The 17,814-nt window shown below is 37.2% G+C and overlaps 1 protein-coding gene across 1 annotated transcript in view; it reads left to right on the top strand.

Moving 5' to 3' along the window:
* Nucleotides 1–17,814, top strand: part of arid1ab (AT-rich interactive domain 1Ab) — a 66,666-nt gene that overhangs the window by 36,819 nt on the left and 12,033 nt on the right. Inside the window, 7 exon segments of the mRNA XM_058752465.1 lie at nt 10,263–10,503; nt 11,125–11,199; nt 11,891–12,055; nt 12,156–12,489; nt 13,860–13,999; nt 14,132–14,229; nt 14,616–14,825. Coding sequence (XP_058608448.1) covers nt 10,263–10,503; nt 11,125–11,199; nt 11,891–12,055; nt 12,156–12,489; nt 13,860–13,999; nt 14,132–14,229; nt 14,616–14,825 — 1,263 coding nt within the window.

The following is a 17,814-nucleotide window of genomic DNA, read 5'->3' as shown; positions in this document are numbered from 1 at the left end:
ATAATACTGAAGAAAAATCCACCAATCAGAGAGGTCGCTGTTACCATGGAAACACTGTGCCAAAAGTAGCAGTCCCATAAAACGTTGGAGATGAATGGCATAATCGTGTCAGTCTCCCTACAGTCAAACAACTTATATTGGTATATTTTTATATATTTTGTAATAAACTACATTTAATCCTGGTTATATTGCAGTAGTTTAAATTGTCATTTGCAGTGTTTCATAGGATGAGTAGATTATTCCTTATAAATGACTTTAAATTCAACTGTTCGAAGTCATCATAATTATTGATAATATCAATTTTAAAGTAATCAACAATGAATTAGATTTGATTTAATGTATTTAATTAAATACAGAAAATAAAAAAATGCATTTTAACCTGATTAAAGGAATAATCAATCGGTTATCAAAATATTTCTTAGTCACAGACCTGCGTTCATATGTTGATGTGTGATTGATCTCTGAGCTGATTAATTTGGTTAATGGCTTATACTCTTCATTCATTTTAATTTTCAGATATTCATGGAGGAAAAAAGGGGAAAATACTAAAATACTGACTTTTTCAAGCAACTAGTAAAGTAATACTACTTTTAAGTTACTTTTTCAAATAAGTAACTCCAGTTGCTTTGATTCCAATTTATTCACAGACAGCTCTCCTGTCCCATGTTGAGAAAAATGCAGAGGCACTTCCTTCAGACTGAGGCTTATTAATTTATCTTTAGCTGTGAAAAAGGGTCTTTACAGTTGCCAAAAAGATAAACTTTGTGTTTTTGTTATTAAAAACAAATAAGCAAGCCTGGCCCAGGTGACAAATAGTAATGCAAAAGCGACACAATGTATTACTTTCCATAAAAAGTAACCAAGTAATGCAATTACTTTTTTATGGAGCTATGCAATATTGTAATGCATTACTTTTAAAAGTAACTTTCCACAGCACTGCTCTGAGATGAGCAATATATTAACTAATTGTTATTTAGTCGTAGTATATGTAGCATGTGACGGTTGGTTGGTGTGGTGTGGTGTTTGGCTAGCCCTTCCTCCACTGTAAATGGACAGCTAAATAAAAAGTGACAGTGAGCGCTGCGTTTTACGCAAAGTTGAACTTTCCTCAACTCTTGGTGCCGAAAAAAAACCCAAAAACAAACTGTGCGTGCTCAGCGTGAAAAAAGACGCTCAGAGCCTCATTACGCTACTTGCGTTTTAAACAATGCAGCTCTCCTATTGAAAACTATTTAAAAAATACGCTAGCCTTAAAAAAAAAAAAAAAAAAAAAAAAAACTACTTTGGTAGACACTAGGGCTGTCAAAATTCGAATTTTAAATATTCGTCGAATTTAAAATAAAAATCCACATTCATATGCAAAAACGTTGCATTCGAATTTTATGTGCGTCAGGCTGCCTCATCGCATCTCGTGCACCACTGATGTAAGTTTTTTTTTTTTTTTCAGTCTATCCAGTTGAACCCACTACATGCAGCTGCTTCAGTGTTCATTCAAAATATTGCGGAAAAAGAAAACATCAATGCAGAGATGTTGTTGTTTACGTCAAAACTGAAACCAAGCCGTTCACACAGAATGCATATTTATCGCATTTTCTAGAGGGATATCATCCGTTGCACTCGCATCTCGCACAAGAGAGCTGCATGTTTAGAAATCCAAGGGAAATTAATGTAAGTTCAACTTTAAAAAAAACATGTCTGGAGACTTAATGGCGGTTTTTCCCATCCCACTGCATCTCATGTTTTTAAATGAAAAAGTACTCTTAGTGATTGGTTTGCGGTCCTTTGTACTAAACTATGCGTACATACATGATGCTGTTTTGTTTCTAATTGTTTAAGCAACAATTATATATATATATATATATATATATATATATATATATATATATATATATATATATATATATATATATATATATATATATATATATATATATATATATATAGTTTATAAACATTATTTTAAACATGCGTTATTTTATTGCTTTGAATAAATGTGTATTAGTAATATTTTGCTTGATGTGGCCTCAGGAGAGAAGCCAAAAGCTTTTTTCCCCGCTAAATGAAATTATGCCTTTTAAATTCAAATATAATTTGAATATTGATTTAATATTTAAGTACAAAATTTGAATTTAGTTTTTCAGCCATTTTGACAGCCCTAAGACTGATGCCGTCACTTACGCTTTGTTGCCTTCATCGACCACAGCTTGTAACCTGTAACGCCACACTTGTGTTTGGTACTAAAGCAGAAAAGATCGACAGCAGTGCGAGCGGTCTCAATCACATCAGTATTTATGTATTCCAGGCCTCTCTGTTATTATCATTCTGGGATGTGCATCAATACTCACAAGTGTCCACTGCGATTAATCACGAAAACCGTAATTCTGTGACTTGACATATTTTTGTATTACTTAAACATTTCACACCGATTGAAATTTATTAACGACTATGTGCCAAAAGGAGGCTTAATATTTTATTTGTGATTCATCAGAGAGCAATTTTGCGTCAGCGCTCTTCATGGTGACTTTGAGTCTGGGGCAGCACTCCAGAGGAGATTAGGGGGACACCGCGCCAAGACCACTGCGGTCTTGAAATGCTTTTTTGAGAAGCGTTATTTAATAGAAGTATTTATAACTTGGCGCAAAATGCTAAAAAAAAAAAAAAGAGATGCAATGCAACAGCCAGTTTATCTGTTGAGCATCTAAGTCAAGAAAATTGCCTTCGAAAAGGATCCCTTGTCTCGGGTGACTTGAGGATAAGACCCTGAGTGTGAACAGAGACGCAGAGCCTTCATGAAAGCGTCTTCACTGTTTAACCACCTCAGTTTAGAGTTCAACTCACCCATCACTCTTACAGCTCAGCTGATGCAGTAACAGACTGAGAGAAGGCAGAAGTCCTTGATGAACAGTATCTTTACTGTGTTTTAGTTTCAGAGTGAAGCGTGGCACTGCACACACGGGCAGCTCATTATCAGGTGTTTTCAGTGTCTCATCGGTTCAGTCACATGTGCTTTGAGTTTGGCACCATTTGGGAATTCAGCATGCTTCAACCATCTTTCCAAATGTGTAACGAGAAACTGGCCATTGTCAACAAAAGAGGAGCTTTATGGCCTACCTGTCTTGTCAAAATAAATAAAAATTTGATGCCTTAATATTTTAAAATAAATTAAGCCATAAATATTAATTTGGAGTTATTTATTTATTTAATTATTATTGTTGTTGTTGTTGTTATTATTGGTATTTGTTTTACAGTGAAATATTACAATAGTATTGTCTTATTTTGTTTAATATTTATGTAAATGTTGTTGTTGATGATTATGATTTATTATTATTATTATTAACAATAGCAACTGCAATTTGCATCATTAATTGCAACTTGTTTTTATTTTGTTTAGTAGTGCTTACTCATGCAAACGTCACAGCCAGGTGTACTGTAAAATAAATGTATTTATTTATTATTATTATTTTATATAGTATATATTGTTTTTCTTACTAGATTTATTTTACAGTGAAATATTACAGTAGCATTGTCTTATCTTATTTGATGTTTATTATTATTATTATTATTATTATTATTACAAGGTGACTTAGCCCTACAAACAAGCACTGCAAACTTGAAGTTTTTTTTCTTTTTTAATCATGTTTTTAACTTCAAATTTCCTCAGACTGCACAGCCGTAGTTAGTGGTGCTCACCCATTAAATGCCATGGTCACAGTGCTGTAGATGGTTTCCATTGCTTGGTGGTTGCTAGTGTGGTGTGGGCGGTTGCTAGGTTCTGGGTGCTTTTCAGAAGGATGCTTACTAACACGAGTCCAAAGAGCCACCCATAAATCCATACGGTGCTCTGCTGTCTAGAATACGACTGGAAGATCAATGGGTGCCAATCAAAGAGGGATCCACAGAGCCTGATTGCATCCTTTGTTCACATCCCTAACCCTAATATCAGCAGCAGCAGCAGCAGCGATGATGCCTGGCTCTGTGTGTGTGTGCTGAGAGGGAGGCAGTAATGGCCGCTGGTCGAGGCCGCTCCTCTCACAGTCAGTGGGCTGGTGGCTCCCCCTCATGGCTGACATCTGCACAGCCGCTGCTCACTATGTAGGGGACGCTTCTACCCCAAATCCTGCTGATTTGGGTGTGAAGAGCAAGAATTAGTGGCTTTGTAATCGTACAGTTAATCTGCTCTGTGTGAGTGAACACATCCGGGTGCGTCGCTGAGCTTCAGCGGTGTTTGTTGATTGACGTGTGTGTGTGTGAACGAATGCGCCGTGACCTCAGCGCTGGGGGAGGGGCGTCGCGACTTTGCACTAATGTGTCAAGCACGTGGAGACAGTTGCTATGGCAACCTCACCGATGCAGCTGCTTGTGTGTGTGTGTGTGTTCCTGTCCTCCTTTCCTCTCTCCTCTCTTCCTCATTCTGCCGTTTTGGCAGCAGATGAATGGGTGTGTGTGTGTGTGTGTGTGTGTGAACGGGAGAAAGGCGTCCTGGGCCGGCGAGGGTCACACGGAGTCTGTGACTGCGTTTCACCGCTGTCTTATCTCTCTGACAGGATTTCCCTTCAGCTCATCACAAACAGCATCAGAATAGAGTTTAGAAAGGACTCCTTTGAGTTTCTCACTGTGCTGAAACAACATGGCTGCCGTGGAGACTTCTGATATTCACAACTCACTGGCCTGTTTTAGGAGAGAAACGTGTTGTTTTTAGACTAGCTGGAGTCACTGCTTCTGCAAATCTTGTTGGAGCTGCAGAAGTGTTTTAAATAGACTAGATTTGGTCTGTTTTGAGAGCTGACAGACAGGCTGGTGCTGGCTCTAATTTGAGCATAAAATGGCTGCCACACAGATACCAGCCTCTCTAATAGTATTTTTCGAGACATTGAGCATGTTCAGTGCTGTTTTCTTTGTCAGTTTTATTTGTTGTTGTTGTGTTTTTAGGATGATCTTTTGGCTACATTTGTGAATTTATATGTGCTGTCAGGGGCTGTGTTTAGCAGCTTTGTGTTAAGCTAACAGTGAACTGTTATAATGTTTCACAAGTCAACAAAACCATTTGTGTTTGAGGGTTTTTGTTGTTGCTCAGCAGAATGTGGCTTTTGCTGCTGACAGATGTCTTTACAATAAGCATAGTTTCTGCATAAATGGCTAAATAGCTACTATTATAAATTTATTAGATCTCTTTCAAATATTGTTAAAGCTGGAATACGTATGACTTTTAAAGTCTGAACATATGTTCAAACACTAAGCATCATACTTTGTAAATGGTCGCAGCAAAAATTAGGCCCTGTTGAAAGAGCGGCCAAAAGGTGAAACCAGCCTAATCTGTTTGGCTGGTTTTAGCTGGTCTTCCAGCCCGTTCATAGCTGGGTTTAAAGGGGTTTTGACCACTTCTGTAACTGGTCAGGCTGGGAGAACAGCTAACCAGCTCAAGGCTTTTTATTGTTTTATTTATTTATTTTTATTCAGAAGACAAATGACAGTATGTTTTGAAATTGGCTCAAAATATCATATGTTTTTGATCTCCACCGACTGAATGAAGGCAGTAAAATCGATTAATCTTCCACAATGTGTGTGAATATTATTGATCGCTCTCTAAATAATAAAAGTGTAGTGTATCTACTAATAATTATATAGTAAATCTGTTTTTACCAATGCAAATATGATAGAAACGATGCATCGTGATACAAATGGCAACTTGTACCGATACACACTTTTTTTTTTAAATCGATACATTGCATCTTTTATGCCGATGCACTGACGTGGTGAATCTTACCATCCCTAATATTTATGTGTATATATATATATAAATACACACACATGCATGTGTATATATATTTAAGAAATATATGTAATTGTTATTTTGGAATCGATTAATCGTGTAGAATCAGCCCTAGAATCAACTCTGTCTGAAGATAAATGTATCAGAATATGTGCGTGTTATTCACTACAAAATGAACTGAAATCTGTCAACTCCGACTGAACAAAATCTGCAGACTCTGAGTTTTTGCAACCAAACGTGGACTTCTCTGGACTGTGAATCAGGGCAAAAGTCACGTAGGGTGCTCCGGTTTTAAGAAGCGCATTGGTTTTGGAGCTCAGCCAGAGTGAGAGAGTAAAGGATCAGCGTCTGTCTGTCTGTGAACTGGTGTGATGTATTGCTCTGGTCAGACCGTGTAACGTGTTGCTCTCGTGCCCTGACCTGAGCCGCTGCTCATGACCTCTAGAGATCACGGGGTCAGACAGGTTCATGTGACGCTCCTGTCGGGACAGAAGGGGTTAAGATAAACGCTCAGCCCTCGGTCAGATGACTGGTCTTATGATAGCGGCGTGAAGCCACAGTTAAAGAGTGTGATGAGCGCTTCAGCTCTTTTTTTTTTTTTTCTGTTATTAAGCAGTGAACCTCTTTCACTGTGCTTTGTTTTTAATGGGATATCTCAGTTTTTCCCAGTTTGTTTGAACTCTCTTCAGATTAAATATTAAGGTCACAGTAATCTAGCGTTCTAACACTTACATTTACAAGACAACTTTGCCGATTTTCAACCTGCTTTGTATTGTTACTATGTCAGTAGTATATGTAAATGAGCTTTCTCTTGTTACCTGCACACAAATATATTTGTCAGCAAAAGTCACAAACATTTTGCTTCATCTGGCAGACTTTTGCCAACAAATGATTGCTCATTTACATAATCTACTGTCATTTACATGTACTTCTGACACTGTAACTGTACAAAGCTAGCTGAAAATTGGCAAAGTTATCCTTTAAGCTCGCTTAAGCTACAGTTCAAATTTATTGAATACATTTATGAATTTATTTGATCAACTTACAGTAATAACAGTAAATTTGTGAAAAATGATTGGTTTATAAATCCATTTTCTATTTGAACATGTAATTTATTGCTTTGAGTCTAATATGCTGATTTTATGCAGAACCGTTTCTGATTATTAGTGTTGAAAACAGTTGTTGCTTATTTTTGTGGAAACAATGATACATTTTTTCCAGCATTCTTTGAATAGAAAGTTAAAATGAACAAAAAAAGTGTTATTTTATAGAAATCTTTTATAACATAAGTCAAAATGTATTTGCACAAAGGCAACTTTGATTGGTTTACCAATCATATGTAGGCTCAGATGAAATCAGCTGATTTTTTAAATTTTTTTTTCGTTTTGATTTTGGAGGAAAACTTTGAGCATTTCTATCAGTGAATTTATGCATGGTTAAATGTATTAAACAGAGCTAAAAGTTCTATAATTATATTGATGTCAAATGCAGTATTTAATGAACTCCAAAGTCCTTTGACATTTTTGTGGGTTAGTTTGCAGGGCTATTCATATGCTAATGTGAACATGAATGTGACGTAATGTAAACTCAAGTGTCTGAACAGACTTAACCGTTAATCGCCAGGCAAACTGAATTTGCAACAATTCTTATGTAAATTGCAGATGTTTCTTGAATGTGATTTTATTGGGTTTGTGTGTGTGTATGTATATATATATGTATATGTATATGTATATGTATATGTATATGTGTATGTACACGTACACAGAGCCTCAGACTGTCTTCATTAATTAATGTCCTTGCTTTGGGATCAGTGATGCTTTGAGATCACATTCCCAAGTGCCATTGCGTCATGTTATGGTTACGCACACACACACAGAGACACAGACACGGAGACATTAAGACTCTGGGTTTACGCCACACTCTCGGGTAATAAACACCTTCCTCATGGGTCACACACAGGAATCTCCTGTTAGACGCACACATGCCAACATAAACACCAATCCACTGAGGATTGTTTCCTGTTAGGAGAGCAGAGCTGGGTCATGCAGACACTGTGTGTGTGTGTGTGTGTGTGTGTGTGTGTGTGGCAGCTAAAACAGGAGCCTGAATCAGCGTCCTCCTCCTGTCTCTCCCTCTGGGGTTCCTCCAGCAGGTCACGGCCCAAAAATAGCAGCGGGCACTGTTTCAAGTGCAAAACCGCCGACTTTGGGGCCGCAGCCAGTCTGCGAGTGTGAGATTTCTATGGGAATACTTGGCCATGCTCCAGTCGGCCTCTCAGTGTGTGTTTCTCGTTCCACTCCCATTTTTTTTCCCTTTCCCTCTCTGATCTGACTGGCAGATGAGCTTGCAAATTTTCACTGAACACATGCGCTCCACGTGACGTGAGTCGAGTGTGTAAATATCCCCCCCCACACACACACACACTCCGCTGGGAGGCTTTATGACTGACTGCCAGATTGATTTCAGCATCACACCCCATATGGACTCGCTGCTCATTTCGCTCAGGCTTGTGTTCAGGCAGCCTGTGTTCTGTAATGGCAAAACCATCAATAATCAAAGACACATGGTCGCACAAAATATCCACGTTTGCTTCATGTATATTGAGTGAACATTTTCTGGTCTTATAATAGTTTTTTGCAGGATATGTTTGCCTGGTTTTTCTGTTATACGTGTTTTTGTTATGCATCGTTTGTAAATTTCACTCATGTTTGCCCGGTTTTATGACACTTTGTCACTCTGTCAACTGGATTTATTTTATAGAGAAATTGTGAGCCATGTTCGCCTGTGCTAAACAAGATGCAACAATGCTAGGTTGTTTTGGTCAACTAATCATCCAACAACTGACTAGCCAATTGCTTAGGTTTATCTAGATGGCTTTACAGGGATAGTGCACCCAGAAATGAAAATGGTCATCGTTTACTCACACTCAAGTGGTTAATAAACCTAAGACTTTTGTTCAGCTTAAAAATAGTTGAAGTTTTTTTATGTTCTTTCATCATTGAAAGTTCACACAACCAAAAGTGTCAGGTTTTAGAAAGTACACTAAGTAATTCAAATTAATTGAACTGTTTAAGTCTTTTGAACATATATTTACAGATTTGAATTAAGATTTTTTTCACATAAACGTTATAGCACACATCGAGCTCTTCAAATATGGTAAACAGCGTCCTGAGTTCGAATCCCGACTCGAGGACACTTCCTGATCCCGCCTACCTCTCTCTCCCACTTTGCTTCCTGTCAGTTCTGATCTGTCCTATCATAATAAAGGCAAAAATGCAACAACAAAGTCATTTGCCTTTTTTTTTTTTATTTATTTTTTTTATTTTTTATTTTTTTTTATTTATTATACAGAAAATGACAATTGGCCAAAATAATAATTTTCACTTGTTGTGATTTGACAATCAGGGTTATTCCACCAAATATTGATTCCTAAACTCTTCTGAAATTAAAACATTGGTATTGGTTGTTTAAAAGGAATGTAAACATGTCTGAAAACATGGCATCTTTTTTGTTATTTTGACCAATTGTCATTTCATGCTTTAAATGACAATATTTTTATTTTAAAATTTGAAAGAAATGTCATCAGTAGTTTACAGAATAAAACAAAAATGGCATTTTACTCAAACACATAACTATAAATCATAAATCCAGAGGAACTGAGAATTTTCCAAGTAATTAATTTACTTAAATTTTTGGGTGAACTTCCCCTTTAAGATTTAAATTGAGTGGCCAACTGCCTCAGTGAGGGTTTCAGCATGATGTGATGCATTATGCTAACAGTAACTATTACACTGTTTCTGAGACAGAAGCAAGATGATTGTCCCAATATACCAAAAGTACATCCATAACGTGCTCATGCCTGGTTGATATAACGTTGCTAGGGGTTTTTATGTTGCTGTATGGGTTGTTTTGAGTGGTTTCTGGCTAGTTTCTTGCTTGATACATTGTAGACATGGTTGAGGTTACTCCTTCGATGAAAGTCTGTTCAATAATTGCTCATTTCATCAGCCACAGCTTGTTGTTGTGTGTTGTTGTTTTTTTTAGATGCATGGAAAAATTGTTTGAGATCACTTGCAAGACTTTTGCATTCTCTGGAGTAACTTTTTTTGTACATTCACAAAAGTATTGCGCTCCCCAGAGAAACTTTGTGAAAGCATAGAAGTATAACTTTTCCTCCCATCTCATATTTCCATCAGCAGCAAAATGTCTGAGAGCGAACGCAAAGGTTTAGCAAATGAACGCAAAAGAATTGAAATAATATTTCCTCTCATCTAATTTCAATATGTCCCCTTAGGGCTTCCGTAAAAACTACTAGCATGTCTCTCCTCAATAAATCATGTGATTTGAGCTATCATTCATGTCTGTAGTACAGCGTGGGACGAGCACTCAGGGGTTTGTTCAAATGTCTGTGAATGAGCCGCAGTAATAGAGAGGCTTGCCTTATCAAACGCCACTAACACCACGTTTCTGTTGGTCTGGTTCTCCTGTGCAGGATTTGTCTGGCTCCATCGACGATCTCCCCACAGGCACGGAGGGCGCTCTGAGTCCGGGCGTCAGCACGTCAGGAGTGTCCAGCAGTCAGGGGGAGCAGAGCAACCCGGCACAGTCGCCCTTCTCGCCCCACACCTCCCCTCACCTGCCCGGGATCCGCGGCCCGTCGCCCTCACCTGTGGGCTCGCCCGCCAGCGGCCCAGCCTCACGCACGGGACCCCTCTCACCTGGAGCCCTGCCTGGTGGGACTCTCATTCATGCAGTTTGTTTAGTATTATTTGCACTAACAGTAAAGTTCAGTGTAGGCAGAAATGCAGAAGCGCATTTCGTTTTTTTCAAAGAATAATATGTGACCCTGGACCACAAAACCAGTCATAAGGGTTTAATTTATATTATATTTCAGTTTATACATCATCTGAAATTTCAATTTATATTTAAGTAAATAAGCTATAATAAATAAGCTTTCCATTGATGTATAGTTTACGATGAAACAATATTTGGCTGAGATGCAACTACTTGAGAATCTAGAATCTGAGGGTGAAAAATTTTTTTTTTTAGAAAATCGCCTTTAAAGTTGTCCAAATGAAGTCATTGGCAATGCATATTATTAATCAGAAATTAAGTTTTGAGATTTATGGTAAGACATTTACAAAATATCTTCATGGAGCATGATCTTTACTTAATATCCTAATGATTTTTGGCATAAAAGAAAAATCGATAATTTTAACCCATAAAAAATTTATTGTATTGTTGGCTATTGCTACAAATATACCTGTGCTGCTTATGACTGGTTTTGTGGTCCAGGGTCACATATTATTATAAGTTGCCCATTAGTTTAACTTTGGCATTCACCCCTCTTATAGGAACCCAGATGCCCCCCAGACCCTCGAGTGTTCAGTCGGATGGTGTGTTACATTCCTCCATGGGTCAGGAGAGAGGTGAGTCTTCTGACTCTTTATAAATGTTTTCAATTTGACTTTGCTGCATGATTATTTGAAAAAAAAAAACTGAAATCGCGATATGTAATAGTGCTATTTTCTAATTGTGAAGGCTGCGTTTTAATTAAATGTTTAGCCGGAGTAAAGCATGGCACTGTGTTCATTAATGCGTGAGCAGCTCGTGATCCAGTCTTTTCAGCATCTGCTCTGAGATTGAGTCGCTTGGGAATAATGAGAAGTGCTTATCAACAAAAGACGACTTAAGGGTGTCCTGCCATTTTTGATTGTTTAACATATGAATTATATGATTTTTCTTATATTCTCAATTTTATTTTGACAGTCAAATATTAAAATTTCATATTATTAAAATTATTATCCCCCATAAATTGACTGCACATTTCCTGATGTATTCTGGAATTAGGAATGAGGTCCCTGAAAGCTATTTCTATGGTCTCTACTTAAACATCGTAAATTGTGGTTCGCTTATGCATATTCGACCATATTGATTTTTGAGTTGTGAACTTCATTGGTGTCTACACAAGCTGTACCCCAGACCACCATTTTCACATTTACTTTGGTGCGGCTCTTGTGCTGTGCACATGAGATCAGCTTGTTCACACCAAAACTCCTAGCATGAAAGCATAACCTCGGAGGTGGTTTACTGTAGCGTAACTGTGTCTGCTCTCTACAGTATACATGAGGAACCCTCAGATGCCATACGGCTCTCCTCAACCCGGGTCAACTTTATCCCCACGGCAGTCATCTGGAAGCCAAATGCATAGTGGGATGGGTTCCTTCCCACAAAACAACTCCATGGGCAACTATGTGCCGCAGAGTGGCCAGTACGGACCACAAGGTGAGAAGATTCGATTTGACTGAACACTGATGCTCTTAAAGAACATCAAACACATTTTACACGAGCCTAGAGTGTGCATTAACCTTAATCTGTTGCACAGGTTACCCGAGGCCGCCGGGTTATGGAGGCATGCCGAACGCTAACTATCCGAGTGGTCCTGGCATAGGCGGCTCCATCAACCCCATGGCAGGGCAGGGTGGAGGGGGGCAGTATGGAGGGATGCCTCCGGGACGCATGGGTCCGGGGCAGATGGGTACGAGGCCATACGGCCCTGGTATGGGCCCCAACATGGGCCCCAACATGGGCCCCAACATGGGTGCCATGCCTCCTCAGGTGGCGTCAGGAATGTGTCCGCCGCCTGGGATGAACAGAAAGCCTCAGGATCCTGTGGCAGCGGCGGGGATGCACCATGGCCCAACCAACTCCATACACAGGTACAGTCCACATGTGCTTCTGAACTCACTGAAACGAGCCTGTGCAGAATCCAGGCCCTCTTGGACTGGGAAAAGTTTGGATCTGATCGGACAATGTCAGTTTTTTGGCATGAGAATCAGAGTCCATCCCACTGATTGCCAACACTGCAGAAATGCTGAGCTTAGTCACAAGAAGTTGAGTCACTAGAGCTCTGATTGTCGAAACACGGTGTAAATGAAGCTTGAAGCTGTAAATCAGCTGATTTCACAAATAGGACATTTCTCAGACATTTTTTTCATGGCCTATAATGGCTGAATTTGCTATAGCTTGTCTCAAAGTTGTGTTATTTGCTTTTTTGTGGTGTTTTGCAGTGAAAACACACCAATAATCATGATGTACTCATGTTCTTAGTGCTAGTGACAGTAAGAGTAGAATCGCCTGTAAATAGTTTTGTGCATAATAACTGAAATTGTAGTCCTGTTTCCCCATTCACAAGGCAACAGTGTCACCAGCATAGAAATACTCATGATTTTACTTTACTGATTCAGCATCAGTATGTGAGGTGTTTAACATTTTTCTGTATTTTCAGCAAACAATCTACATTTACATTTAGTCATTTAGCAGATGCTATTATCCAAAGCGACTTACAAATGAGGACAATGGAAGCAATCAAAATCAACAAAAGAGCAATGAGACGCAAGTGCTATGACAAGTCTGTTAGCTTAACACAGTACACGTAGCAAGGTTTTTTAAAAAAAAATTATATAATAAAAAGAAAACGGATAGAATAGAAGAATAGAGCAAGCTAGTGTTAGAGGCCTGTTTTTGCTTTTTTGTTAATTGTATAATAAATAAAAACAAAACAAATAGAATACAAATAGATTAGAGAAGCTAGTATTCGTTTCTTTTAAAGAAAACAAGCAGTTAGTAAATGAATAGTGCAAGTCTAAAAGGGGCAAGTTTTAGCTCAAGCTCAAATGGGTCTGTCTTATACTGAATCTTTTCTATTCCTTTTAAACACTTCCTTATAAACCTGACTGTGCTAAAGGCAGGACATGTATTGATTTAATTTGTTTGGGCTTGGAATTATTGATTTTGATTAACCTGAGGCTCAGAAAATATATAATGTTTAGCAAATGTGGAAATAAAGTAAATGCAAGCCTAATTTTATATTAAATTATTTTGTGAAATTCTAAAGGCACTGCTGGTAGACTCAGACTTATAGCAGAGATTTTACAGTCCTGCGGAGCACAGCTGGATTCAGTCTGATCACACTGTGAGAGATGAAAATCAGATCATGACAGTATGAGTGAAGGCAGTGTGTTGAAAGAGTCATTCATACCATTTAAGATCCAGTTTAGCTAACTTGTCTTATTCATTTCTCTTCTAGACCGCCTGGATATCCCAACATGAACCAGGGAATGATGGGAGCCGGGTCTCCGTATGTCCCGCCCATGAACAGCATGCAGGGTATGATGAATCAAGCGGGGCCGTACCCCATGCCCGGAAACATGTCCAATAACTCTGCTGGTAAGCAGTGTATCTTGCTTGCTTTGCTTTCTGCATTTTAGTTTTTTTGCTAATAGTTCAAACTGTGAATCTTTGAATTGAATAAAATGCTTTTTGGCCCACAGTGACACAGTGTTTACATTTGTCTCCTAGGCATGGCTCCCAGTCCAGAGTTTGGCATGGACAAGCTCAACCAAACTCAGAAGTTGAATAACAAAGCGGATGGGACGCCTAAGACTGAAACGAAAAAGGTGAAGAGCTATTAATATTTAAATGGGTCGGGGCCGTGCTGTTGCAGGTCGAAGGACACGGGCGGGCAGCCCTGAGCCCTGTGAACAGCGCTTGACTGATCATCTGTATGGAGAGTTGTGATAGCCAGAGAATGTAGAGGAGGAGTAACGCTCATTCAGGGCTTTTGAAATTGCTCCCTGCGGTCCTGGCTTTATACATCATTAATGAAAATGCTTTTCCGCTGAAATGCGCATTGCACATATACAGTGCATTGATATACCCACTAGTGTGCCTCCTGTTTATGAAAATTGCATGGGGGAATTTTTCCCCCACCGTAACTACACAGCAGAAATCTAATACTTGACTGCATTTTATCATTTTTTGCTCCTTTTTTTTGTCCTTGTAGAAGTCCAGTTCTTCTACCACCACTAATGAGAAGATAACCCGCCTGTACGAGCTGGGCCCAGAACCGGAGCGCAAAATGTGGGTGGATCGTTACCTTGCATTTGCTGAGGAGAAAGCCATGGGCATGAACAATCTCCCCGCGGTGGGCCGCAAGCCCCTCGACCTCTTCCGCCTCTACGTGTCTGTCAAAGAGATTGGTGGCCTCACTCAGGTGTGATATGGAAGCTGTACATTACAGAAAGTTTTTTTAGGAGCTATTATAGGACATGAAATGGTGTAAACAAGGCTTTTAACTTGTCACAACGACAGCATGGTTTTCGAGTGGATAGGACTAGTAGAAAATCATTTAGTTGGGCCCTATGATTTTCACGATGTGGAATTGCGGAATCCAGTCATAAAAATGGAATTTACTGTATAACGCGGAATGTCACAGAATTTGAATTTGGACTAGCGTCTGTGAATATTAAGCCACAAAAAGACCTTTTAAATATTAATCCTGCATGTTCTTCGTGTCTTGTGTGAATGAATGGCGTAGACGCGTGGTTTTGTTTACTATATATACTGAAGTGTCTGTGACGCTCGCTGTGTTTTTAGAATAAGTACGCGAACACATCTTCTCCACTTTATGATCATTTGACCATTTCTTTTTAGAAAAAAATGTTGTCATATATACGCACACAAACAAAACTCTTACTGCAACCCGTCAAAATAAAAGACCGGTTCAACTTGAAGAAATTGACACAAATATATTACTTTCGTACAGTAGCATGTATATCTTAATGTAATACTACTACTAATAAATTATTATTGAAACTTTATTTGTAAGGAACAATCACACAATTTTTCCATGTTTTAATTTTAACAGTACACCTGTTGTGCAGCACTTTGTTCACAAAAAAATTTAAATAAAATAAAGGGTTTAATTTGAATTGGATTTCAAGAAAGTTTTATGGCTTCATTTGAATACCAGGAAAAAAAAAAAACTAAAGCGCATTTCATAGAGCCGTAAAAATCAACTTTTAATAAATTGCAGTAAAATTGTTGATTTTAAGACATGCTTTTTGATAAATAAACTTTAATTTAACCATTAAAATGGAGTCCAGAAAAAAGAAAAAAGAAAAAAATGGGATTTAAAAAAAAAAAAAAAAAGATTTCATTGGGCCCTAATTTAGGGGGTAACTTGATTCCTATATAGTTTGACTGGATTGTAGATTAGAAATTTGTAGTAAAGCACCCAAATTTTGGCTACTATAAATAAATAGTCGTCTGAAACCTGAAGTTGAAAAAAAGTGTCAACCGGACGCGCGCCGGTGCCAAGTTTAAGAGCTGCGGATGACACGGTTATTTTAACAACAACAGAAACACCGTGAGCAGCAACATTTTATATATATGTGCTAAATGACTAAATATAAATGTGTGTATGTGTGTGTGTATATATATATATATATATAGATAGATAGATAGATAGATAGAAGATAGATAGATAGTCATTTAACAGACACTTTTATCCAAAGCGACTTACAAATGAGGACAACAGAAGCAATCAATTGTAGTATTAAAACAATTAAACAGATCTAAAGCTAAAACTTTATAAATACTATATATATATATAGAGATATATATATATATATATATATACACATTTAAAAAATATAAAGAAATTAAATGACGACATGCAAACAAAATTTCAAGACTTAACATTTAAATGAAAACATAAAATAAAGCTAAAAACAATATATTAAAGAACAAAAGGTATGAGTATAATGGTTTTTAACATAACACTAAGCCAAACACTAAAAAACAACTACATGTATGTACAACCACACACGTGTGTGTGTGTGTATATATATATATATATATATATATATATATATATATATATATATATATATATATATATATATATATATATATATATATATATATATATATATATATATATATATATATATATATATTAGATAGATAGATAGATAGATTAATTTATAGATTTACTTTCACTAAAACACAGCAGAAAAAAACAATGCTGCAAATATAGAAAAATAAATATATTTTCTTATCTATTTATCTATCTATAACCTATGACTGTTCAAACCAGATGTGACGAGACGTTTCTGATCTACATTTAGCATTATTAATCTGTAGGCTAAGAACATTTCAAAAGAATAATGCAATTATAAAATTGTTGTTAGATGGCTAGGATCGAACTTAAACTTCGAAACGGCTGGTTATCTTTCTTTTCTGCTCAAGATGAGAACGTTTTGATTATTGTAACTTCATTGTTTTTATAACGATTTTAATTAAAATATTAAAATAGTATAGATTTCAGGAGGAAAACCCTGAATAGAAACTTTTTTTTTTTTTTTTTTACATGGCCTCGCATGTATCTAAATGTAAAAATACAATACATGTAAAAAATTCTTCTTTATTTTTTTTGTCCGGACCTCTGCTTGGAAGAAAATATAGAGGCTGTGCCTCTTGGAACTTTAATTGAATACCCCTGGCTTATATCATAAAGAAATACTTTATTTGTATGGTTTTGTAATATCTGCGTCATATTTCCTTACGTCTCATGATAGATCGGACTCTTATTATAGAATTTGATTACAGAAAAACTGCTTTGAACGTGTTAATGGTTTAAAACATAGCCTATAACAGGCTGGATGTACATTAACCTTACATCCTAATACTTTTTTTTTTACCTAATATCATATTTTGTCTATAGCTTATATAAAACAGCTTCGTAAATAGGAAGATTTCAATACATGAGGATTCTGAATGTTTTATTTATTTATTTTTTTAGCGAGCCATTAAATGACTTGACTCGACTTGGACTCATGACCAAAGACTCAAGACTTGACTCAGACTCCAAGTTAAAGACTTGTGAACTTCACTAAACATTATTTACAGTGTACCTGACAGCCAGTAATCTCTGTATGCTTTGTGCATTGTTATTTTTAATATGAAACAAAGTCGCAGATTTCAAATTCTGTCAATTTTATCACAAAATGCAAACAATACATGTGGATTTGACCTGTTTTTTTTTTTAACGTGGCATGACAGATCGTAAAGCCAGCTCAGTTTAAGCACCACGTGAATCAAAAATCTCTTCTTTGCAACTAGTTACTGCATGAAATAAACATGAAACTCAGAAGGTGTGTTGTAAGAAACCGTACAACTTATTGAAATGTATCACTCAA

Source organism: Onychostoma macrolepis, chromosome 19 (genome assembly GCF_012432095.1).
Source record: "Onychostoma macrolepis isolate SWU-2019 chromosome 19, ASM1243209v1, whole genome shotgun sequence".
In the NCBI taxonomy this organism is placed as follows: Eukaryota; Metazoa; Chordata; class Actinopteri; order Cypriniformes; family Cyprinidae; genus Onychostoma; species Onychostoma macrolepis.
Note: the sequence above shows the minus strand (reverse complement) of the source record. Positions and strands in the feature narration are given on the sequence as shown.